This window comes from Alexandromys fortis, unplaced genomic scaffold (genome assembly GCF_014885135.2).
Source record: "Alexandromys fortis isolate MF-2015 unplaced genomic scaffold, M_Fortis_MF-2015_v1.1 scaffold_89, whole genome shotgun sequence".
NCBI classification, from domain to species: domain Eukaryota; kingdom Metazoa; phylum Chordata; class Mammalia; order Rodentia; family Cricetidae; genus Alexandromys; species Alexandromys fortis.
Window position 1 is genome coordinate 1,474,827 of NW_026067973.1, and position 25,199 is coordinate 1,500,025.

At 51.5% G+C, this 25,199-nt stretch overlaps 2 protein-coding genes across 2 annotated transcripts in view; one reads left to right on the plus strand and one right to left on the minus strand.

Annotated features, from left to right (window-relative positions):
• The window catches only part of Dscaml1 (DS cell adhesion molecule like 1), a 310,097-nt gene extending 309,027 nt beyond the window's left edge, over nucleotides 1–1,070 (plus strand). Inside the window, exon 31 of the mRNA XM_050156418.1 lies at nucleotides 81–1,070. Within this exon, the coding sequence (XP_050012375.1) occupies nucleotides 81–556 (476 nt within the window). The 3' untranslated portion in view covers nucleotides 557–1,070. The remainder of the gene's footprint in view (nucleotides 1–80) is intronic.
• A 6,340-nt stretch (nucleotides 1,071–7,410) lies between these two features.
• Nucleotides 7,411–25,199, minus strand: part of Cep164 (centrosomal protein 164) — a 64,485-nt gene continuing 46,696 nt past the window's right edge. The window contains 18 exon segments of the mRNA XM_050156332.1: nucleotides 7,411–8,737; nucleotides 8,910–9,032; nucleotides 9,763–9,829; nucleotides 10,688–11,044; nucleotides 11,424–11,535; nucleotides 12,135–12,242; nucleotides 13,233–13,440; nucleotides 13,852–13,919; nucleotides 14,192–14,315; nucleotides 14,608–14,783; nucleotides 15,067–15,135; nucleotides 15,250–15,333; nucleotides 15,775–15,918; nucleotides 17,124–17,246; nucleotides 17,510–17,641; nucleotides 17,847–17,924; nucleotides 18,822–19,050; nucleotides 19,133–19,276. Coding sequence (XP_050012289.1) covers nucleotides 8,644–8,737; nucleotides 8,910–9,032; nucleotides 9,763–9,829; nucleotides 10,688–11,044; nucleotides 11,424–11,535; nucleotides 12,135–12,242; nucleotides 13,233–13,440; nucleotides 13,852–13,919; nucleotides 14,192–14,315; nucleotides 14,608–14,783; nucleotides 15,067–15,135; nucleotides 15,250–15,333; nucleotides 15,775–15,918; nucleotides 17,124–17,246; nucleotides 17,510–17,641; nucleotides 17,847–17,924; nucleotides 18,822–19,050; nucleotides 19,133–19,276 — 2,440 coding nt within the window. The 3' untranslated portion in view covers nucleotides 7,411–8,643.

A 25,199-nucleotide genomic window follows, 5' to 3' on the forward strand; every position in this document is an offset into this window, starting at 1 on the left:
TTAATCTGGTGGGGTAGGCAGAGATCAATGAGTGTGTCCCCAGGCTTGTGACCCTCAATTCTCTGCCTCTGCCATTCCAGGTGACTACTGCAACCTGCCGCTGTACACCAAGTCAGAGGCCTTCTTCCGAAAGGCAGACGGGCGGGAGCCCTGCCCTGTGGTCCCACCCCGAGAGGCCTCCATGAGGAATCTGCCTCGAGCCTACCACACCCAGGCCCGGCACCTCACTCTGGACCCTGCCAGCAAGCCCTTGGGCCTCCCCCATCCAGGGGCCCCCACTGCCACCTCTACGGCCTCCTTACCTCAGAGGACTCTGGCTATGCCGGCACCCCCAGCTGGCACGGCACCCCCAGCACCTGGTCCTACCCCCAGTGAGCCTCCTCCTGCCCCTAGTGCTGCCCCTCCAGCCCCCAGCACTGAACCTCCAAGGGCCGGAGGCCCACACACCAAAATGGGGGGTTCCAGGGACTCGCTACTTGAAATGAGCACCCCAGGGGTAGGGCGATCTCAGAAACAGGGGACTGGAGCCTACTCCAAATCCTACACCCTGGTGTAGGAGTGCTGGCGTCAGGAGAAGGGCTCCACACTGGGATCTCTGCACCTCCAGCCTCACACACCAACGTGGCTGTCTCCAGAATTATTTATATTAAACTCACAGACGAAAAAAAAAAAAAAAAAGACGTGAAAAAGAAACCCCCAAGTCATGAACACTTGTACATAGGACTCTTTTGTACAAATGAAACTATTTTCTTCTTCTCCGTGAAGCCAGGGCACAAAACAAGTCAAATCCTCCACCCCATGAAATACGTGTGGAGAGATATATACATATATAGGCAGAATGGGACACAGCAACAATCTATATATCTATATATTTCTCTCACCTTCTTTTGAGTCAGAGGCACAAAGACAACGATTTTTTTTTTTTGCCCTCCTACTCACCCCCTCCCAACTAGGTGATTTTGACACAGACCGAAATCTCAACTCAGAGACACTGCATGCGATTTTACTGTTCCGAGAAAACCAGGAGTTGCTTCAATTTGCAGATGCTTATGTGTTAATACCTTTTTCTATGAAAAAAAGACCCAGCGCCGTGTGCAATAAAGGTTATGTTTCTATGTGGTAGCTTTTTTCCCATCTGGCAAAGGCCAGTGGGGCGGGCGGAGAGGCCTCTGTCCCGGGTCTGGGCTTTGACCCTGTGCTGGAATCTTTTCTAAAGGCTCGCAGTAAGCCAGGGTGCATCCACTGAGCGTGCCTTTTGTTCTCAGATCCATGCTGGGTTCTAAGAGGCGACCAGCTCCGTGACTTTGAGCAAGTGCGTAAACCCCTCTGAGCCAGTTTCCTTGTCTACAGATGGAATGGGCATGGAGCCCCTGCAATGAGGCAATCAGGGAATGTTTTCTGGGAAGCCTAGAGCAGGTGATGGGAGCTCCCTGGATTCTCTTCCAGAAGAGGAGCTTGGGAAGTGTAGCTACGTGAACCACCCGTGCACAGCTACACGAGATGGACAAGTGAATATATATACTACTTGGGGATCCAGGCAAGAGGTGGTCACAGGGAGGAGAGAGATCGCTGGAGATCAGAAGGCAAAAGGGACTCAGAGACAGAGGATATCCATAGGCTCAGAACAGAAGGACAACAACACCAGGTTTGGAAGGAGTCAGCAACTCAGACACCAGAGAGAAAGGCAAGTGTCACACGGAGGATTTAGGAATACAGTAACAGCATTTCTGGTGACAGGGTCCATCCTAGGAGGCTGCCCATGACCTCCGCACATGACCACAAAGGTTTGGAGCAGCAGAGGAAGGGAAAGGTCTTGAGCTAGAAGCCAGTTGCAGATGAGAATACAGAGTGCTCCTGCCCTGTGACCAGCCCCGGGGACACAGGGCTGCAGAGGTGGGTCTGAGACCTGCTGTTTCTGAAGATCACAGGACTGATAAGGGGTCAACAGGTGGCACAGAGAGAGAAGGAGGATAGTGCAGCATGCAGGCAGGTCACACCAAACAGCCCTGGCCCAGAGAAACCTTACCTAGTTTATGTGGGATATCCAGGGATTGATATGAACAACCATATCAACAGGTAAAGGAAGGAGTAAAGGCTGAGTTCATAGAAAAGTGCCCAGCTCAGCCCCTCCACCCAAACAGGACCGGGAGAACTGGCTAACAATGTGGTGAAAACCAAGGCCCTGATGCCAGCTCAGAGCCAGACACCTCCTGTGACTATGTGCACCATCTGCAGGTCATGTCTGGAACTGCAGACACAATCATCAAACCTAGAAGCTCTGCCTAGAATTAACTTAGTTAAAATTAACACACACACACCTCTGCTTTCTGAACACTGGGAAACAAATACAAATCAGGCCTAGCTCCAGGCAGAACACACTCACGAAAAACTAACTCCTCAGAGCCCATAGTAGTCAGGAAACAGAGCCACCCTCTGAGGGACTGCGAAGGGGACGTGGTCATGAGAATGTATTGTGGAGCCCTGCGGTGTGGGAGGCAGGAGCTAAGTAGAACGTACGCATCACATTGTCTCCTAATCTCATTGCTGATTTAGGAAACAGTCAGGATTTCCATCTGACAGACAAGAATGCTAGGCCCTCAGGGCTTAGGAAACTCTTCCAAGTTTAGAAGATCAGGAAGAGACCACAATGAGGCTAAACAGACTCTATCTCTTAAGAGTGGCTCTTGGCCACTGAGTCACAGTACCCAGTGTTCCACTGTTTATAGTCCGAGTTCAGCTCTGCAGTGACGATGCTGCCATTAGAAGAATCCAGCCTGTGGGCAAACTGGCCTGAAGCAGGTAAGCAGTGGCTACTGAGCTGTCCGGTCAGATGAGCCTTGATACAGGCTGGATAGGGTGGGGAGCACTGCACGCTTCTCTGTGGAGAGACACAGTCAGTGTTGGCAGGGTACGGATCAGCCTGGGAGGCTGCTGGAGGAGGCCCAGGGCCCGAGGAGGGCTGTACAGGTTAAGAAAGGATGAGAGAGGCAACGGGAAGCCAAACAGGAGCCAGTTAAAGCCTGTGCAACTGAGCTGGCCCCTTACTAACACACACAAGGTCTGCAAATTCAGACAGGCCAGGCCGGAGTGCAACTCAGTCAGTAGCATGCATACCTAGCATATGTGGAAGCCCAGGTTCAGTCTGCAGCACCACATGAACCAGCTATGATGATGGTGCATGCTCATAATCCCGGTACTCGGGAGGTGGAGCCAGAAGTTTAAGATCACCCGTGACTACACAGGGAGTTTGAGGTCAGCCTGGAATATGTGAGGCCCTGTCACAAACGGGAAGGCAGAGGAGAAGGAAGATTAGAAGAGGAGGAGAAAGAAGCAGAGGAAGAGAAGAAATGGAAAGGAAGAGGAGGAGGAAGAGAAGGAGGCGGAGAAAGAGAAGGAAGAGGAAAAGAAGGAGGAGGAGGAAGAGGAGAAGAGAAGGGGGAATCGGGTTTGTACAAACCCAGACTATTCTACTTGTTGATAATGCTGAACCACACCATGTGACTGGCTGATGCAAGGCTGCCTGTTAGAAACACACCCGGATCCCCCAAAGCCCTACCCCTTGTCATTTATCTTCAGCAAAATGAAGACCTGGATCAATGGCCTTAAATGTTTATCTATTCTTTCCAGATATCTCCCTTGTACCCTGCAAACAAAGCTACCTTGAGGGCCACTATACCTGTGTTTTTCAGCGAGAGAAGATGAGAAATTGATGACAACATATGGCTTTTTTTTACAATTATTGAGTGTACATGTGTGTCTATAGGTGTACCCATGTGAGGCACACACATACTACGTGCCAGGGTGTACAAACGGAAGTCAGAGGACATCTGACAAAAGTCAGCTTTCTTCTTCTACTGTGTGAATCCCCAAGGCTGAACTTAGCCTGTCAGGCTTAGGGGCAAGCGTTTTGACCCACTGAGCCATCTCTGCATCCCTGTCGTACCCTATATCAGAAATTCATTCCAATTAAGGATGAGGCATATTCCATCGTGTGCATTCACCATGGTTGGTCCATCTTTTATCTGTGATGTGCACACCTTCCAAGCATTATGGATAACACTGCTAGGGACATGGGTGTGTGAGTATCAGGATCTTGCTTTCTGTTCTCTTGAGCTTATGATTAGAATTTTTTTTTGAGTTATATAACAATTGTAGATTTCACTTTTTGAGAAGCTTCCAAACTGTTTTCCACCAGTGTTGTTGTTTAGTTGTTTGATTGACTGGGAGATGTTTGTTTTAGACTGGATCTCATTTTGTAACCCAGGCTAGCTTGGACCTCACACGTAGTCCAAACTGGCCTTGAACTTGTGGTGTTTCTCCACTATTGCATCTTGAGTGCTAGGATTATAGACATGAGCCACCCATTCTGGCTAAACGAGGAGCACTCATGAAATCCATTGTGACCTGTCTTGTTCCTGTCACAGGGCTGCGTAAGTATTCTACTACTGAGCCATACCTCCAGGAACATCTATATTTTTAATATTTTTTAAATGCATATGAGTGTTTGCCTACATGTCTGTATGTACATCACCTGGGTGCTTTGTGCCCACAGAGGTCAAAAGAGGGCATCAAATTTCCTGAAGCTATAGTTAACACCTGTGGATGCTAGAAACTGTACCTGGGTCTTCTGCAAGAGCAGCAACTGGTCTTAACCATCGAGTAATCTTTCCAGTCCCTAATATCTGTATTTTTAACAAACAAAATGATATCCAAGTATTTTTACATGTTTTTTAAATGTCTGTGTGTGTGAGCACTATCCACTGTTTTCAAAGAGCACGACATAGGATGTGGACAGAAAGACTTTGATGCTTTTGAATATTGAGCTATATGACTACAGGACCCATGCTAACTGTCACTTAAAGTTCCCTCCAGGAGCAAGATGGCTCAGCCAGCAAAGATACTTCTTGCCAAGTCCGACGACCTGACTTTAATCTTCTGGTCCCACACGATGGAAGAGACGTAACTCCCACAATTTGTTCTCTGGCCTTCACAGACATACAACACAAATGTAATTGTGTGTGTGTGTGTGTGTGTGTGTGTGTGTGTGTGTGTGTGCGTGCGCGCTTCCCCCAAAGCCTCTGATAGCCTCCCTAGGCTGTTTCCTTCCTGTATGTCAGGAACGGGCTGAATAAGGCCTCAGTTCAAAACAACTTATACCTACTCCTCAAGTGTGCTGACGTGGTGTTTAGATGTGGGACCCTTAGGGAAATGATGAGACATAGAGACAGAGTCCTCTTGAATGGTACTAGGACTCTAGAGGAGCCTAAGGGACCACATCTCCCCGCTCACTATGAGAGCACAGCTACAAAGCACTGCGTGCGAACTGGAAAGGCCCTCCAGGAACTGAATCTCCAGTCTCCAGAGCTGTGAGGGGAACTTGTGCTATCTGCAGTCCTAGCTCATGGTGTCTGGAAGGTCTTGTGGCTGTTCTTGTCAACTTGACGACACCTGGAACTAAATGGAATCTAAAAACGGAGGGACACACCTGTGAGGAATTTTTGCTTGTTTTGAAGTGGATGGATCCACTTCTAGTCCAGATTTCTGAGGTAGGAAGACACACACCTTTAATCTGGGCCACCCCTGCTGGGAGCCTGTATGAGGGCATGGAAGGCGGAATGCTCTTTGCCTGCCTGCTCCCACCTTGCTAGCCCATCCCTTCACTGGCATCAGAGCCTACTTCTTGGAAGTTCCAGCGTCTACTGAAGGCCAGCTGAGACGTTGGCTGGGAAACTTCTGGATCCTTGGGCCTTTTGTTCAGCCATGGTATGATTAGCAGGATCACAGCCTATGGGTCCTTCTAATAAACCCCTTCCTGTAGAGAGAGATTCGTTCTACAAGTTGTGTTTCTCTAGAGAACCCCGATTAATACAAAAGAGCAAGGTGCAAGGATTGAGCCTGTCACTACAACACTCTATCAGCACCCCCAACTTTGCAGTGTTTTTTTATAGCAGCCCAAACTCAATCCCTTTCAGCTGGCTCCAGAGGTCTGTGATCTGAGTTTCCCAGCTGGATTCTAAAATCCTAGAGGAAAAGAGATTGGACAATCTGTTTAAATTTTTTTCCCCTATGGCAAACTATTGATTTTATTTATTTATTATTTTAAATTTTGTTTTAATTTTTTAATTTAATTTAATCTTTATATTTAATTTTGGTTTTTATTGAGCTATATACTTTTCTCCACTCCCCTCCCTTCCTTCACCCTCCCCTTCTGCCCTCTCCCATGATTCCCACGCTCCCAATTTACTCAGGAGATCTTGCCTTTTTCTACTTCCCATGTAGATTAGATTGTTTTAACTTTTTAAATTTAAATATATTTATTTATTAAGAGGCAGGTTTTCACTATGTAGCCCTGGCTGGTCTAAACCTCACTTTGTAAACCAGATTGGTCTCAAATTCAGAGATCTATCTGCCTCTGCCTCCTGAGTACTGGGATTAAATAGGAATGCCACCATGCCTGCCAAATACCACTTTTTTTTTCTATACTGGGGACTGATCCCAGGGTCACACGCATGCTAAATGAGTAAATTATATGGTACTATGTGCCCAGGCCCCAAAATTCCCTTTTTAAGCCCTAACCCAGGGAGGTTTTACTACCCCAGCTAGAAACCACCACTTGCAGGATTCCAGGTGTGCAGACCAAGTGATGTAAGCCTAGAAGAAACAGCTTTTGACATGGGGTGGCTGTGGGCAATGGAACTGAACTTTTAAGAACAGATGGATCTAGTTCAAATCCTAGCTACTAGCTCTGTGCATTTGAACTACAGCACTTAACCTCTCTAAGCCTAAACTTCTTCATCTGTTTCCTAAGGTTAAGATGACAAACAAGAGCTTAAGAAAACCGTAGCACACAGAAGCATTCAACAGCTATCAGATTACGCTCCCGCTCCCCTCGTTTCCTTCTTCCTTTCTGGGAAGTGGCTAGGACATTAGGCTACGCTCTTCTGTTTTCAGCAGGTTGTCTATACAGCTGCATGAAGGAAGGCTGTGTGAGCTGGTTCTCCTAGCTACTCCCTTGCTACAAACCCATGAGTATCTACAGACTGTTCACCCAGGGCGGGGGGGGGCAGACCCCACTTAAATGGCCCTGTGGGTCTCCAGCCTGGAAAGTGGGGAACAGGGAAGGGGCGGATAGTGAGTGTGAGCGAGTACTCCGTGAGAAGTGGTGGCAGGTGTAGGGCTGAGGGTGCTCTGGGGGAGGGGACGGCGTGCAGGGCTCTATACCAGGGGCCCCACGCACCTAAAGGTCTCTGAGCCTTGCTTTCGTCACCCATAAAAACAGAGCAAACCACACCTGCACCAAACTCCACGCTGTTGGATGATTAGATCAGATACCCAAGGAGATAGTTCATAAACACTCCCTTCCCCACAGGAGGAAGAACACAAAGGCCTCCAGAGAGACCAACACATTCATAGGACTGCCTTATAGAAAACAGACTTGCAGAGATTTAATAGATGCAAAAAGACACAGGATTGTCACTAGGGTTGGTCGGATCACGCAAGCTGCTCTCGAGGCACACAGAATGGAACAAATAACAAAATGGACTTTTTCCTGCGTGTGGTCGGCTGATGACTTAAAAATTTACCTAAGAGGGTAAAAGCCAACTGGTTCATAGGGTCGTATTCCATGGCGAAGAAATGAGCAACAAAGCAGTGAGAGTGGGTAAAGGCAGCCCACGGCTTCTCAAGACAAGAAAAACGAAGCGTTTTGTTTAAACAATGAGACAGACGCCGAGAACATCGCCTGCAGAGCCCATTGGGGGATGTGGGGCTGTAGAGGCTGTGCCAGAAGCGCCACCTGGCCAAGACAGTCCCTGCCAGCACCAGGTAGTCAGCCCTCCACTGAGCTCTGGGAAGAGCTGATAGCGGGATTAGGACAGGGGTGGCCCAGGTGGAAGGACAGAGGGACACAGGGCTCGCAGATACATGAGGATGCTGTAGGAAGAGAAATATCAAAACGGGGCAGAAGTCATCCCCATCTTTTTCTATGGCTTTCTTTTTGGCTTCCTGAAGAGATAGGTGTTTGAGACCTGAAAGCAAGAGAGAGAGCTCCGGAGAGCATCCTAAGGGAGGGAAGGCTGCTGGCCCTGAGGAAAGCCCAGTGCTGGCTGAGGGGAAGATGCAGAACATCTGGGGCCGGGAATGAATTCAACAGGACTCAGGCAGCTGAGCCCAGACCTGAGAGAGTCAAAAGACAATAAAAAAGCCAAAAAGAGAGGAACGGATGTGACCCTTACAGGGCTGAGGTATCAGAAAGACAGCTACAGCCAAGTTCCAGGGCATGGCCATGCCAGGGGGCCGTCCTGAGCAAAGGACCACACTCCCCTCCTCCATGAGAGCCCTCGGCAGGACGTGAAGGCCAGGAACTGGAGCTCCAAGGAGACTCCGTAGGCCTCCCAAGGCAGCCGCTTTAATTGAAGGTGGCCACATCCCTGAAGTCCTCAGCAGCCGCTTTGATGCAGAAGCTTGCAGATGTCCATATATTCCTGCTCGGGACAGTCCATGGGCGAAGCGTGGGTGGCTGTTTACAGTCATGACGAGCTTCCCGCCTACCTACCCAGCAGAGGACATGCTTGACCAGAGGGGAATAAGGTGCTGATGGCGCCTCAGGCACTTGGTGTAGACGAGGAGGCCGCCCCACAGGCCTCAATAGTGAAACACATTCAGTCTGTTGTTCTCATCCAGGCCCAGCTGCAGTAAGTTCGAAGTGGCTGTTGGTTTGGGCGCTGAGAAGAGCTGTCTGGTCACAAAGTGAAGGAAAACTAGATGGCTGAGCTGGACAGGTGGGTGCTAAGAACAGGTCAAAGGCCCAACAGGATGCTCCTCAGACATCAGAGGCCTGTGGCAGAGCACAGCCAGTCGGCCGGTACAACAGGAAAGGACAAGGGTTTGAGGACCAGCTAAAAGGATACACCTTGGGGTCATTCTTGAAATGTTCTAGCCACTTCCGGTTAGACTCGATCATGCTCTGGACGCTGACGCTGTCCATCTTGGGGACTCGAGAATGGGAATGCTGCAGGAGGTGGAGCTGCTCACTGGGGAAGAGGGGGAGAGCGAGGAGAGGGAGAGCAGGCAGGAAGTGGGCTGGTGTGAGTGGCAGAGTCAAGCACCTCCCCCCTCCTCCTCTCCCTGGCCCACCAGTGTCCCTGTAAGGCCTCCTCTGGTCCCCAGAGGGAAGGTAGTGAGTGCCCTCCAACCCCTTTCTGGGCACTTAATGCAGAATCTACCCAGGACCTTCACATCTGTCTGTCCTCAGCCAATCTGTCAGCTCAAATACTTACACAGTGCCAGCTCTCGGGCTGACCCAGAGAGCAGACATGGCTGTGGGATTTACACTTAGGCTGGGGTGGGGAGGAGAGAATATTTGGCAGGGAGTAAGATGAATAGGAAGTGAATAACGGGACTAAATAATCACCCGTCTGTCTCCCCATGGGGTGTCCCCTTACTCCAGATGTTGCTCAGCAAGCACTGGAGAAGAGGCCAAAGGAATCAGACAAAGACCAACAGCAAAGACGGGCCAGACCCCAGGGCTAGTGGGACTCCCCTCAGGCTCACGTCTCCTCACAGACCCAGCAGACAACATCTGTAGAGCTAGTCAGACACGCCCCTCCTCATACCCACTGAACCTCAGCAGCAGGGTTTGACTATTCCCTCTGCTCAGTCGGTGGCAGGACGTAGATGACTCTGGACTGGGGACCTGCCTGGGTCCATGATACCCCTCCCCAGGGAGGTCCATACACTGAGGCTCTTGACTGAGAGGCTCACCTGACGGACACATAGCCCAGCTTGTTCTCCAGTGGGGGAGGGCAGCCACTGAGCAACGGGATGCCAGCTGCAACAGCAAGGAGTGCAAGGGCAGTCGTCAGCCAGCTGAGCCAGCCCCTGAGCCAGCCCCGGCCTCAGCGAGCCACTCTCGTGTTCACCACCCGCGCCTCCTGCAGTCCCAGAAAAGGATGTCCCCAGAACAAACAATGGCAGGCAACGTTTCTGTGATGAAGGTGACAGACGGGTGAAAGACAAGAACTGTCCTATTTACTATGATGCTAAAAACCTAGTTTTCAATTTGGGCTGGGGCAGAAAATGTTGTTACATGTTTCCTCAAATGGCTGCCTTTATGACTTGTGTTCCTCAACAGGGGGTGGACTAAAGGAGGAGACTGGACAGAAGCAGAGCAGAAGCCAGCCAGGGTCAAGGGGTCATAGGCAGAGTCAACACCTGGTACCTGACTCTGGAGCTCACTACTAAACCCCACTGAGTCTCAACTTTACTAGTCTATAAAATGGACACAAATAATTACTACCTCGGAGAACGACAATACAAACTAAAGAGGTGTGTGTGTGTGTGTGTGTGTGTAGTGTGTGTGTGTGTGTGTGTAAAGGTCATCGTGTACTGTATTAACGACAGGCATTAGGGTGACAACAATGACGGGTTTTGATTCTGCCTGGCTCTAGCTCCGCACAGTGCAGGCTCGCTGTACAACATCCCAGCGCAGACCCTCTGGCTGTAAGGCCACAACAAGGTCTTCCTTCACCAGGGCCCCACTGACAGAGCCAATGACCAAAACTGGGGAGGGAAGTAATGGGAGGCAAAGGCAAAAGAAAGGATGGTTGTGAAAGAGGGCATAAGGGCAGAGGAGAGAGGTGGGAGGGCTCCACCCAGAAACCAGGTGCACGGGGGAGTGGGGACCTACAAGGAAAATACTTGCGCCACTTCTCCAGCAGGAAGTCGTCCACAGTTTGCGAGGAGGAGGAGAGCCTGGTGCCCTGTCCCGGGTCCCAGGCCCACTGGGTGGACGTGGGTGTGGCAGACGATGAGGAGGAGGGCTTGGTCAGGAGGGAGTAGGCTGGGGTAGGGGCGTTCTTGGAGGACCGAAGCGAGGAGGTGAGGAGCGGAGGTGGGGGTGGGCTGCTGAGGACCTGTGGAGGCGGCTGGGAGTTGAGGCTGCCCAGCACGCTCAACACACCATTCAGCTCGCTGCTGATCCGCTGAAGGGAGCTGCTCAGGTAGTGGATCTTGTTGGGATCAGCGGAGCTTGGGGTCAGGGTGACTGAAAGAGGCAGATGGTAGGAAGGATTCAGGATCGAGCTGGAACTTGAGTATCCTACTACTGCAGAAGACCTTACGGGGGGACAAAGGATGGGTGCAGGGCTTCTGTGTCCCCAACAAGGGGCCCAAGGACACAGACAAAAGGAAGAACAAGGTCCTTGACCCAAGCACAGGCCAGAGCAGCCAAGAGTGGGGGGCTGCAGGAATCCTTGGCCCCTTCATCCTCCATGCTGCAGACCCAGGGATGAAGATGTACCTCATCCAGGCTCGCTGAAGGGCTTGGAGGAGGAGGCTAGAATGGCCCCACATTCCTCCCTCTCCACAACACTGGGCTTCACTTCACCTCTCCCTCCCAGGCTTCCTTGTGTGACACCACTCACTATGAGGCAGGGGGCAGGACTCAGAGCTCTCACTGCTCAAGTCTTCCATGTCACTGAGATCAAAGGTCACCTTCTTGATAGAGGATCCTTTCAGAGTGTCCTCATCAGAGACCTGACAGGTAGAAGTGACCATTAGCACTGTCCCTTCCCGTGTGATTTCGCTCTGCCTGCCTTGTGGTGAGAGAGGACTGAGGTCTGATGAGGTGGTTCTTCTGAGGTCCAAGGTTCTATAGGCACCCCAAAAAGGTACCCGCAAAGTCTGCCTCAGAAGAGGGGCTAAGCTAAGAGAACTCAACTGCCTGTGAAGCAGTCCATAGGGAGCCCCCCAGGACCAGCAGAACCCCATCATCCACCCCAAAACTGGCCATTTGAATATCTCTGCTCCCAAACCAAAACCTGGGGCATGGAGATTTCACACAGTCTCAGGGAAGGAAGCCACACTTGGTCACACTTCTCCTGGAACCATGCAGGAATAACAGGGCTAGTCCCCAATTCTATGACATTCACCAAGAATGCTGTGACCAAGCAGCAGATGCTCCAAGAATGTCTTGAACCATCAGCACAGACATCAGCTTCTCAGATATTTCGACAGAGCCAATGCCTCTGTTATCTCGGCCCAGAGCCTGAGCACTAGCGATCCAGCTCTCCCTAATCCAGGCCTAGAGGAGGGAGGGAGGGGCCACACCAGGCTGTGTGGACACAGGGTGACACCTCTTCCTGTAGAGAAGATTCCAGTTGGTTCAGCTTCTCTTCTTTCTTCTTCAGCAGGTCATGGCCTTTCCTCATGGCTGACTTCATCTCATCCAGGTGCCTGGTCTCCTGTGGCCAGGGAGGAAGGGGAGGAGAACTGTTCAGCACGGATGCTAGAGTCCGGGCTCTGGTATTTGTTGGCTGGGTGGTTGTAAACACATCCCTTAACTCTAGGGCCGGCTGCTCATCTAAGAGAATGGCTTTTCCCTCAGACCCTGAGAACTAACAAGACAGTGTGTTATGCTAAGTTCTCAAGCTGTGGGCCAAAGGGTTACCATCACTCTGTTAACCCTTGCCACCACCAAAAGGAATACAGCACAGCAGTGAAGGTGCCCAGGGAGAGAAGGGAGCCCATCCTTGTGTCTGCAAGCCTCTTGCTATCTGTTGCCCACAGGCCAGGCATCCAGGCCTCAGAGCATCATCCCTCACCAGTTCAGGCACCATCAGAGTTCTAAGCGTTCAGACATGTTCCAAGGGAACCCGTGCTACTGAGGCCTCGATTGGTACACAAATCTGTAACATCATGTAACAATGGCATCTCTGTCTTTTCATTGCAAACCAGACTGTCGGAGAAGCCAGCCAGGGGAGCTACTCAACCTTGCACTGAGTGTATCTACAGATCTTCCGTCTCCAGAATACCAAAGGGTAAAGAAGAGCATTGGGTTTGAAATGTTTTAGACATTGGTCATACCTTTCGTGTAGGACATGGCAATAGCAATACAGGTTGAGTATCCCATTTCCAAACTGCTTGGCCTCAGAAACACCTGAGATTTTGTAGTTTTCAGATTTGGGAATATCTGCATAGACTTTACTGCTTGAATTGATTTGGGGGTTAGGGACCCTCAACCTATATCCTCACTCATTAAAGATAATTACTATGAAGATAAAATAATTTATTATTAGAGAAGGTGTTTACACATGATATATGGCCACGATTAGGCAAGTGACCCCCAGAGCCCGCATGGCCCATCTCAGGGTTCCCAGAATGCTCAGCTGAGGAAAGCTAGCCCCCTCAGATCTCCCAATACAGACTAGCAGGCCCTCCTCTAGGCTCCTAACCTCATCCAAGTTCTTGCACACACTGTCCAGGATCTTGGTGCCTGGGAGGTCTTCATCCACCCCCTGGGCATTAGCCAGCTCGCGGCGCCAATGCTGCTGGGCGGCTTTCAGGGCCGTCTGTCGCCTCCGCATGGAGCGTGTCTGGCGCACCAGGAACTCCTTTGCACTCCGGACAGCTACACCCTCAGCAGAGAGGAAGTGCCGGACACTGTGGGGCAGGAGGGAGTAGGGAAGGAAAACCAAAGACTACACTGAGCCACGGGGCCACTTCCCCAGCACATGTCCACGTGAACATACACAGGAACTGCTGGACTGGGACTTGGATATCACCATTAAGTACCTAGAGTGTGTGGCACGTGGGGTCAATAGCTCACAGATACTCTGTGGATCGTGCCTGGGAACTGTACTCAGATAACTAGATACTCCTTGAGATCTGACCTTTAATTAGAGGCCAGCAGGTACCAGCATGCTGTGTTAAAAGTCACCAAGCGTAGGATATTGGCTTAGTAGTCTTCCATCCTGGGGCCATGCCTTGAACCAAGCCCCACTGAAGGTCACTGTCATCTCACCTCTGATATAAGCACTCTCCCATGGCACAAAATGGGTTGGGGAAACTCACCTGTCCATGGCCAGGTCGATCTCCTCCTTGCTCTGCGAGAGGGAAGAGGACACCTCCTGGGTCTCATTCTGCAAACACATAATAGAAAAGGCCAGCTGAGTGCAGCAAAGGCCAACAGCCCACAGGCTGAAGGAATCCTGAAGCCCTGCCCGGTGTCCTAGCCACAGAAACAGCTCTGCCAGCCCCCAGGGGCTCTTCACATATATGCACCATCTGAGTGATAGAGAGGGTGGAGAAAGAGACTAAGAAAAGGAGGCTAGATCCAAAATAAAGCACAGCCAAGTTCCTCTCCAAATGCCCAACCCCTACCATCACTCCCAGGCCTCAGCCCCTCACTCACTGTGCCAAGGGATTTCCTCAGGTCCTCAATGTGGAGATCTGGCTCCAAATGTGGGGATGCATTATTCTCAGCTGCCAGTTCTTTAAACATGTCTTGTTTCCTTTGAACTTCAGCCTCTAGGCTACTGTGGTGAGGAAGAGAGCAGGAGGCAGAGCTGTGAGGCTGGCACACTCACTCTCATCCCCACAGGGAAGGGCTGGGGTGTGGACACCAGAACCCAGAATCCTCTCTTTCTCATAGCCTCGGCACTCCATTCCCTACCAAGTGCAGCAGGACTGTGCTGGCTGATTCTGTCTGGGCTCCAAACTGGGCCCTCTCCCTGTGGATATCCATGATGACACGGGTCCCAAAGCAGCAGAGGGCAGAGGTCCGGGGGAAGAGGTGGCCACTAGCCAGGAGCAGAGTGTCCACACTACCTCAGGTGCTTCTGCAGCCTCTGACTTTGTGCCTGCAACAGATCCACCTGGGACTCCAGCTCCACCCGCCGGACACGCAGGTCATCGATGACCCTCCGCAGCTGCCGCTTTGACTCCACCAGGTGGGTATGCTCTTTCTTTGCCTCTTCCAGGTGCTGACGGGTAGCTGTGGCTTCCTGGAGCACCAGTGCCGTGGGGAGAAGGTGAGGTGCAGGCAGTATCAGAGGTGTGGGAGACAGAAAACAAAGGAAAGCTGGAGCCACTGAAGCCACTGTCTCTAGGATCTGGGGTCTGCAGGCTCCTGGTCCCCCACCAGAGCCCCACTCCCCAAGGCTTGAAAGTCAGGTCCACTGGCTAACATGATAGTGGCCAACACAGTCTTAGAACCCCAGAGACCCGGACAGGACAGGTGAACAGATGGCGGGGGACAAACAAGAGAGAAAAGGTGGGCAGACAGACCTCCTTCTCCAGAGCAGCCTGCCTCTGCGCATACAGAAGCAGCTGCTTCTCTTTCCGCATGTTCTCTTCCTGGAGGGAGACAAGCCCTGGGCTGACTGCAGACCCCAGGACTGAGGTAGAGCCTGCCCTTGTGCTCAAACCCCCTCCCCAAGGCAAGGTAGATCCAGCCTCGGCCTCCCTCACCTGGGCATCCAGCTGAGCCAATCTGGCCTTGACATCTTTAGTTCTGGCAGCAAGTTCCACCTCTAAATCCTGTAATTTCCTTTCCTGGCCGAAGTATGGTAGAGAGAAAGACATAGGTGTAGAAAGGGTGAAAGGTTATTAGCTGAAGAATAGGAGAAAAATCCAGAACCCAACATGCCACACCCCAAGCGCTAAGCTGGCCTCAGGCTTGTTTCCTCTTTCCCTGTCCTTACAGCCTTTCAGTGTACACACGCCACATCTTGTTGATCCCCAGTGGGGCAAGGAGACATGAACCTGTCCACCCTAAAGATGTAAATGGGCTGACCTCTCCTTTCCAATACTGGGGCTACTCCCAGGCTCAGAAAACAAAGCAACAAAGATACCCTGAAGTGCAGGCATAACCAGCGTGAGATCCTATTCCTGAAGGTGCCAGAATCTCTGCCCTGCAACTCTTGGATCAGCACCCAAGACTTCGGGCCCTGCAATGGAAGTCTCTAAGTACTGCCCCGACTCCCAGGCCCTCACTTGATCCCGGTGCCGCCGCCTTAGGTCCTCAAGCTGCTGGTCCTGCTCCTGCCTCAAGTTCTCCAGCTCTCGCTCGTGGGCCCTTCGCAGACGCTCCAGCTCTCCAGTCAGGTGCCCCAGGAGGTCAGTGCGCTGCTTCCTTTCCTGAAAAGATCATGGGGCTACCTGTGGGACCCTACAGTAGCTCCGAACACCCCAAAATCAGTTTCTCCAACTCCTGCTGTGTTAGATCAAATAGACTGATGAGGGTCACTATCAGCCCCCCAGATTTTGTCCTGAGGCTGCGGTTTCTGCCCTGGAAGATTCCAGTCACCGGAGCAGGAGCCCAGAGGTCTCCCAGAGGACTGAGTTGTACTACAGTCACACTGCTACTGGCCCGCTATCCAGGCCCAACGGGAACAAGCCAAGTTGAGTTGGGGTCCACTCAAGTCATGGAACATCCCCACCTCCAGATGGGTAACGAGATGGTTGCTATTACTGCCTGTCAAGTTGATAGAGCCTGGAGTCGCCGAGGAGTCAGGCTCTGGGCATGTCTGTGAGGGATTTTCTAGATTGGGGTAGCTGAGGTGGGAAGACCCACCCTAAACATGAACAGCACCACTCCACAGGCTGAGGTCTCAGACCACCTAAAACAAGACTGGAGCTGAGGGTCAGCACTCATCCCTCTGCTCCTGACTGTGGACACAATGTGGCCAACTGCACCATGCTTCTGCCACCATGCCTGCCCACCACAATAAAAGGATAACTTCACACGGGACCAGACAAACCCTTCCTTCCTTGAATTGTCTTTGCCAAGTAGTTTGTCACATCAACATTAAAAAAGTAACTAATCTAGGAAGATAATGCCCAGCTATTGTTGGGTTCTTGTCTCCTTCTTGCTGTCCTGAAATCCCATGCGCCCTGGGGGCGTGGCTTCGGAGTGACTAAGACTGAAAGCTGTGTAGTCAGACAGCTTGGGAAGGTGGCCTAAACTCCCCAGGTCTCCAAATGAAGATGATGGCGCGCACGTTTCCCAAGGCTGCCGTGAGGACCGAGTGCAGGAGGGTGGCTAAGGAGCTCAGTGTAGTGCCTGGCACCTGGTAAAGGCTTGGTAGTGTCAGTAATCATTACCATTTAAACAAAGTGCGGTTACTGTGGGGGAAGAAGCACCCCTCATTGGGAAACGGGGGAGGGGGTTTCTCATGCTTCAGTGGTAAGATAGAACAATGACCTTGTCTTTGCAAGATGCCAGAGAAGTAAGTCTCCTCTGACCTTTTCCAGATCTCCCCCTCCCCATGCCTGCAGCTGAGAAGAACAGCAGTTGGTGTGCCCGTGTCTACATTTGCTGGAGAGGGAGGCGACTAAGCTACCTCAGCTTCGTATCGCTCTCTGGCTTCAGCCATCGCTTGCCGGTGCTCCTCCTTCATCTTGTCCATCTTCCTCTCATGTTCCCTCTCTACCTCCTGGCGCTTGTCTCGAAGGAGGCTGCTAAGCTGGAAGGGGGACAGAAGGAACACAGCTTCACGGACTGAGAGTGCCCAGACCTGGGAACCTGAAGGTCTTACACATGAACTGTCCCCAATACGCACAGAGCACCAAAGCACGTGTGTGTTGAACTATGACCACGACCACTACCCCTTCCTACAGGCACACGGGGGCCTAGAAGCACCAAAGGTCCTGGTTTTGAAGGAGTGGAGGCCACTCAGACTAGACAGCCCAGAAGACCTTAGTGGAGCTGACACAGACCAGCACTCACCTCTTGCTCATACTCAGTCACCTGATGAAACTTCTGGTGAGCTCTCTGCTCTACCCACACAAGGCTCTCCTGTAACTGGGCCTCCTCTTTCTGCTGAGCCCCCTCCATCTTCTTCTGGAGGTTGGAGACCACCTAAGGAGATACCAGCACATACACCAGAATGTGGCCCTCAGAAGTGGAGCCTTTATACAGGGACTCACTGCCAGAGATTAGGCACCCATCCCAGCATCCTGAGGGCCTACTGGCCAAGGGTGGGGCTGAATTCCTGTGCCACCCAGCATGAAGGGGTCTGAGGGTCCAGGCTCTGCCCCGTCAGACCAGGCCACGCTCTTCTCACCTCCCGGTGTTTGGCCTCCAGTGAGGAACAGAGCCGCTCCAGCTCAGCACTGTGCTCCTTCTCCAGGTCTGCCACTGCCTGGAGAGAAGCAGAGGGGCTGTGAGAAGCAGGGAAGGGTGCTGGCCAGGCACTGACCAAGGGAAGCCAGGGTTCAGAGGACCACCTTGCTCTGTGTAAATAAGGGGCCAAGGAGAATCACAAGGACACTTTTGTTTAAAATAACTCAGCCCCTATAGTCTATAGCTGACAGAGAGGTAGAACAAGGCCAGCATAGAGGCCTTTCAGTAAACCTCAGGCCACCGCTACCACACGGACCCTGAGCAAGCCCACAGGTACATACACTACACAAACCCACGGTCACCGTTCCACACAGACCCTGAGCAAGCCCACAGGTACATACACAAACCCACGATCACCACTTCCACATGACCCTGAGCAAGCCCGCAGATACATACACAAACACACATATATGAGAATATGAGGCAGCCAGGCCAGATGGAGGTCCAAGTAGACTCTGGGAACCTCATCTAGATCATCAGGTGTCTAACTACCAAAGCTCTCGCCAAAAGCAAAGTTCTGTGTGGTCCAACACTGGGAGTTTAATTTGGAGGCTGATGTGATGCTGGGAGGAGAAATGAGGCGAGGAGAGAACCTGTGCAAGGGTTTGTCCCTTATTCCAGAGCAGTCGGGGAAAGGAGCCACTGCGGCCGCCTACAGCGACAGGGACAGCACCAGCACTGTCATGTCAAGCCCTCTTCTGGCCACAGCTCCTCCATAGCAAAAGCTCCCCAAATCCACAGGACACTTCCCTGGACAGCTGCTGCAGAGACCAGGGAGAGCATCTGCCCTGAGTAGAGCGAGTCCACATAAGGGGCTCAGGGAGTCAGCTCCCCTGCCTGCACCCCAACCTGGAGCGAGCCCCTCTCATACTCTGCACGCTGTGTCAAGGGAGCAGATTTGATTCGGCTCATTCACCTCTTTCCTCTCCCCTTCCAGCTGCTCCCTCAGCTGCCGCAGAGCCACCTCCTTCTCGGCCTCCTTCTCCGCCTTCAGGGCGGCCCGGGCACTCCTCTCCTCGGCCTCCAGCTGCTCCCTTAGCTGCTCCAGCATCCTCCTGCTTTTCTGTTCCAAACTGGCTCTTTCGGCCTTCTGGAGGGTCTCTGCTTCTTCTCGAAGCCTCTGGAGGGCAGCCTGTTGCTCAGCTCTGGGCAGAGAGAATGGAATGGGAAAAGCCCCGGGCACTCAGGTCACTGCCCCAGGCCAGGCAGCCCCCAGTGTAGACTCACCTAATTTGGTTCTCAAATGCTTCTGTACTGGACTGCACCTGGGCCCGGAGGCGGGCCAGCCTCTGGCTTTCTTCCTCCCTTATCCGAGTCTCCTCTTCCTCCTCTTATGCCGCAGCAGCTTTCTGCAGCTGTGCCTTCAGGAGGCTGAGGGAAAAGGAAAGATATAGGCTGGTGAGAGTGACCACCGAGGTCTTTCTTGGACTCAGGATCCATGCAACTCAACCTCCCCACAAACCACGCTCAGTACTAGAGATCAGTCAATGTCTCATCCATGCTGGTTTCTCGTGGACCTAACTTCCATCTACCCTTGCCACAAGAAGCAAAAGGCAGGCTGCTTGGTCCAAGGTTCCCCTCCACCTACACGTTATCCTCCTGGACAAGGTATTCACTCAAAGAAGGTTATAGCCAACCTCACCCCTCCGTCAGTAGACTCTATCCTGGGCATACCAAATGCATCAAATCTCCAGATCTCTGCCCTTTTCTTTGCCCCTTGACTATTGCTCATGCCAGTCCTTCAGCCAAGAATTCCATTTTTCTATCTGACAAAATCCTATTCATTGCCCAACAGGCAAGTTCATCAATTCACCTTTCCCCTTACAATCTGCATGCAGGCCTTTCTTAGCACAAGCTGCCCTGTACCGTGCATCACGGTACCTCGTAACTAATCTATTCCGTCTGCTTTCCTTGCAGGACAGGGAATTTCTTCAGAATAAGAATCCTGCCTCTTGCCAGGCAATGGTGGTGCATGTCTTTAATCCTACCACTTGGGAGGCAGACGCAGGTGGACATCTGAGTTTGAGATCAGCCTGGTCTACAGAGTGAGTTTCAGGACAGCCAGGGCTACACAGAGAAACCATGTCTCAAAAAACTTAAAAAAAGAAAAAAATCCTGCCTCCTGTTGGGGGAGAGGACAGGTCTCCTTTAGTCTAGGCTGGCTTCACATCCCCTGTAGCCAAAATTGGCCTTAACTCCTGATCCTCTGCCTTCACCTACCAAGTGCCTGGGATTACAGGCTCACACTACCACATCTGACTGATACAAGTCTTCTGTATCAAGCACAGAATACAGTAACAGATATAAAATGCTGTTCCATCAGTATGTTGGGTTTGCGTAATATCACCTAGTCCCAAACTATGAGCAAGCCTTACACATCCATGAGAGGCATCTTATCTGACCAGTGATATCCCTCGTTTCACCTGAAGCAAATATACCTCTACTTTTACAAACAAGATCTTTTTTTTTTTTTGCAGGGGGGGGGACTCCTCACATAGATCCCACAAGACTAGTGAATGTGTGCAGTGCACTCAGAAAGTTCAACCCTAAGGAAAACATGATTCAAAAGACCAGTGAATTCCAGAGACAAAGCAGACTTGGGATTATTTCCTATTTCAAGTTATTTATATCACTCTCTTCCTCTGTGGTAAGGGGGGGAAATGTGAGCAAAGTACAAATCCTTCCTTTTGGACTCCAAAACCCTTTTTTTCCATGGCAAAATTTACACAGCCAACATGAATGCAGGGCTGCTGGGGAACTGAGAGCAACCCAAGCTCTCCTTTCACACCTAACAAAAGGGCAAGACTGGCTGTTTTTTTTTCGTCAGTGGTGAGGAAGAGGATCCACACCCAAGAAAGTTTGTGTGGAAAGGGAAACCAGAGTCCCCTGAAGAACAGCTTCAAGGAAAGCCAGACAAGGCTCTTACCCACAGAGAAATCACTTAGTCATTACTGGCTAAAACTATTCATTTCTACCCAAAATCAAAACAAGAAATGCCATTTAGGGAGCAACTAGCCTGTTCTAGGCCCTGAGACAGACAGCTCAGGCACCTTGGTCTCCACTAGCTTAGAGCCCTTAGGAGCCACCCTCGGGCTGGAGGTGCTGTACTCTAAGGGAAGCCATTGGCTGCACCCTGACCTTTAGCTGGCCAGAAGAGGATTTTACTTGTGGACACAAGAAAATGTGACAAAGGGTGGACCCTGGGACAGGGAGCCTGTGCTGGGCTAATGAGAGGTTGAACCTGACCTCCCACCATTAAGGTGATGGTTATCTGTTTTGTTTCCTCAAAATTAGGCATAGATTTGCTACCTATGGTCTAAAAACAATAACTTTCAACCGCTCCTGGATGTTCTGTCTAAAGGGACAAGCCTTGGCATTAAACTGTCAGCAAAGAACATTCACATGTTTCTGAAGAGGCCTGGCTGAGGGCTATGATATGCTGCTTTTTACCTTCTTGGTAGCCATTCACCCCTTTCTTCTGAGCAGAACCTGCTTTTACTCCAGGGCAGAAAGACTAGCTAAAGGACCACCTCTCCAGTCTCGCCTGTCACCAAAGGAGCCAGGCCAGAGATATTTTCCCTGGGCACTAAATGCAATACCAACAGAAGTTTCTGGGAAAGGTTTCTAGGAACTACTTTGGTGAGATTGTAGGTCAGCACAGAAAAAGGGTGTCCCTCCTTCCCCACACCCCTGCCCTGGGAGGAAGAGGACCTGAGGGATTTCTCCTTCTGCTGGTAAAGCCGTTGCACCTCCTCCTCCTCTTCTCGCCATAGCCTTTCTTCCAGCTGCTTCTGCCTCTCTTTTTTCAACTCCAGCAGCCGCCTCTGGTTTTCCTTCAGTTCCTGGGTCACTGCCTCTTCTGTGGCCTTCAGTATAGCCTCTGAGAACTGCTTTTGGGGAGCTGCAGGCTCTGTGGTTTGCCTGCATAGGGAAAGGGGCAGCTTACCACTACAGTGTTAGAGCCCACAAGGTCCAAAAGCTACAGAATATCACACCAAAACTCTAATGGGGAGCCCCCAGACAGGTCACACAGGGGCTGGCAGTAAGACACAGTGAGCATCTGTCCTATGGAATAAGCCTGGACTGGATAAGATCCAGGATCCTAGGAGGGGGACAGCTCCTAACAGCCTTAGGAGGCTGTGGCCTGAGGGGTGGCTTCTGGCAGGGCAGAGATGGAAAGTCTGTCCCTCACGGGCTCTCCCCTGGGGTGACGCAATCCTGCCTCCAAGTCCCTACTATAGCTCTGCCTACTACTTAAGGCTCATTTCAGAAATAGGTCCCCAAGTCTGTTCTCTGCCTCCCAAATCAAGCAGAGGCCAAGGCCACGTAGAAGAACCACAGAAGAAGCTACAAAGTTCCCTGCCTTGCTGCCAAAGGAGCCGGGTGCTTTCTGGGCCAAACGCGATGAAACACTGTCATCAGCGCATGGTTACGCTAATGTTTGGAACTGGTGAGAAACTCTGAGTCAACCTGAGTGCACAGAGGACTGTATTCTAGACAGTCATGAAGAGTATCAGGATAAAGTATTTTACTTCCTTCAAAGCCAGGCGGCACGCGCACTCCCGGGTGCCTAAGCCTCACATTCCAATACCTATTGGCACAGAAACACTCCTTGCACAGTGCTCAGGCACTACACACTGGCCGTGGCTCAATCCAGCAGGAGCATGTGGGCAGGACCTGAAGCCAAGAACCACTTGAGAGTCAACCAGGGGAGCCAGACCCTCAACTGAGAGCCCTAAAACCCCTCCCTCCAGCTCAGCGGTGTAGCAGATGGAAGGCAGCGGGAGGGGACAGATCAAAATGGCAGAAGAGTACGGGGTGAAGAGCCCCACTGCAGCCAGCAGACGCTAGTGAGGAAAAGACAAAAAAGGCTAGTGACATCTCTGAAATACAGTAAAGACTGGTCCTTCCCTATTTCTAAAATCAGAACTCAGAAAATAAGCCCAAGCCATGCTATCAATTCTCTCCTCCCAACTCTGTCCCCTCCCTCCTGCCACAGCCAGCTGATGCAGATACAGCAACATGGATGCTCCCTCCTCTGAGAATATTGCTCTCCACAAGGGCCTCCCCTCCCAGCTCTCTGCCTCATCAACCCTCCAACTCATTTCCAACCTTGGCAGAAAGCATCTTTTCCCAGCAACAGTACCTTTTAATGTCTGTCTCCCTTGTGGGCTGCATAGCTGTGTGTAGCCCTAGGGACAGATGCTGCAGGAAGATGGGACATCAGACCACACCAGTGAGCCTGCCTGCGCACCTGACGCATAGGCAAATGAGCCTGTTTCCTGCCTCCCTGGTTTAAAGACTTGGTTATCCTGAACACCTTGCTTAGGTCCAAAGCACTGAATGATGCCTGAAAGAGCCGACAGCAAGCTGAGGGCTCAGAAAGAAGAGGTGGGTCTGGTTTCTAGGCCAACCGCTCAGGTATCAACCTCTGTGGGACCCAGTTTCCAGTCACGGGAGGCAAGGCAGGCTGGACACTAAGTAACTCAGAGATACACAGGGATAAGCAAGGGTGGGAAGGCAGGGAGGGCGAGGCAGTCCCCTGGAACGTTCCTAGAAGTAAGGGTACTTCTGCTAAGCTAGAGAGTCAGATACCCGGACTCTCTGCAGCAGTACTGGAATTGAAATCGGATCTTGCATATGTTAGACAAATAAACACTCTACCACAGAGCACACAGCCAGCCAGATCCATTTACTATCCGGCAAATGTTAATAAAAGATGCAGGTGATGACGTCTACGGCCTAACCCTTCGGACTCAGCTGCACGGTACAGAACTCCTGCACCACTCTGAAAAACAACCGATTCCCATTGGAAAAGACTCAAGAAAAGAAAAGCAGGTGCAGCCTAAGGATGGGGCACACTGAGCCTAGGGGGCCAAACATCTGGAAACCCCAGGAGGGACAGCATCATTGAGACAGGAAGAAACATGAAGTGGGGGCACTGGGCAGTCACCATGTCTGGAGAAGAGCTAAGCCGAGCTTCTGGCCTCCCCACAGAGGACCTGGGACCATCCCCTGACCTCTACCTAGCTTCCTCTCTCACACTCAGCTCCTGTCCTTGTGAACAATGCCCTGATTCACTGTGTCAGTCTCCTAGGAGACCTGAGAAAGCCCTGTTCGTCACTGCACAATAGCTCACCGTCTAAAAAGAATGTGGTCGCTGCATGCCCACGTAACTCTGGCAGGGTGAGGACGATGAGATGAAGTCACGAGATAATGAGCTCATTGGCCTGGGTAGCTCTCAGTGAGTCACCAGCAGAAAAACTGTCTGCTCGACAACCCTGGGCCCTTTGCACCCCTCATTCACTCGGGGAGAGCCTGTCACAGCTACCTCAGGCCTAAAGTCAAAAGTCAGGGCTCTCGGGAGCAAGTCTGCTCACTGTGCGACTCGCCAGCAAGACCTTCCCCACCCCGAGCCCCTATCTCCTTTCTAAGACATTCCGTATCTGTTTTAGAGAAAACTCGTGCTTCGTGGTTCCCGTTAATGAGCCGCACGGTTCCCCTCACCCACGCTCGGACCTGGCAAGGATCAGTGATGGTTAGTGGAGCCCTCAAAGCTGCATATGGAGCACCAAGGATGAACCATCCTTCACTCCACTCCTGCCACCACTCAAGGGGAACGGGCACTCAAGCAGTCCACACACTGGAAGACAGAACAGACACATAAAATTGGCCCTTACACCTCTGAAGAGACAGATGAGGTGGGGCTGACTGCCACCTTCTCCTCAGGCTCCTCAGCCTCTTGCTGCCCAAGACCCAGCTCTTCGGCCTGGGAGTGCTTCTCCTCAGACATCTCAGAGAAAGCAGGCAGGCTCAGGACCTGCTCCCTTGCAAGCAATACAGAAGCAACTGTGTTAGCGCCAGTTAGGAAGGGAAGGGCTCGGCCTACAGCCTATTTGGGATTAAAGAACTGTGGCAAGACATGGAGGGCAGCCCCAGGGAAACTTGCCTGCCTCATTCCCCAATCCCCCTCTGTCCCAGCCATTTGAAGTGAAGACCAAACTTTCCCACCCGAATGGGAAGAGAGATGGTCCCATCACCCAGAAATCACTACACACAGCAGGTGTTCAGTGGATGCTGCTGATTGGACTTTGCTATTGCTCAGCTTCCCCTGCAGCTCATTCCAACTGTATGAATCTTTTTTTTAAATATTTATTTATTATGTATACAATATTCTGTCTGTGTGTATGCCTGAAGGCCAGAAGAGGGCACCAGACCCCATTACAGATGGTTGTGAGCCACCATGTGGTTGCTGGGAATTGAACTCAGGACCTTTGGAAGAGCAGGCAATGCT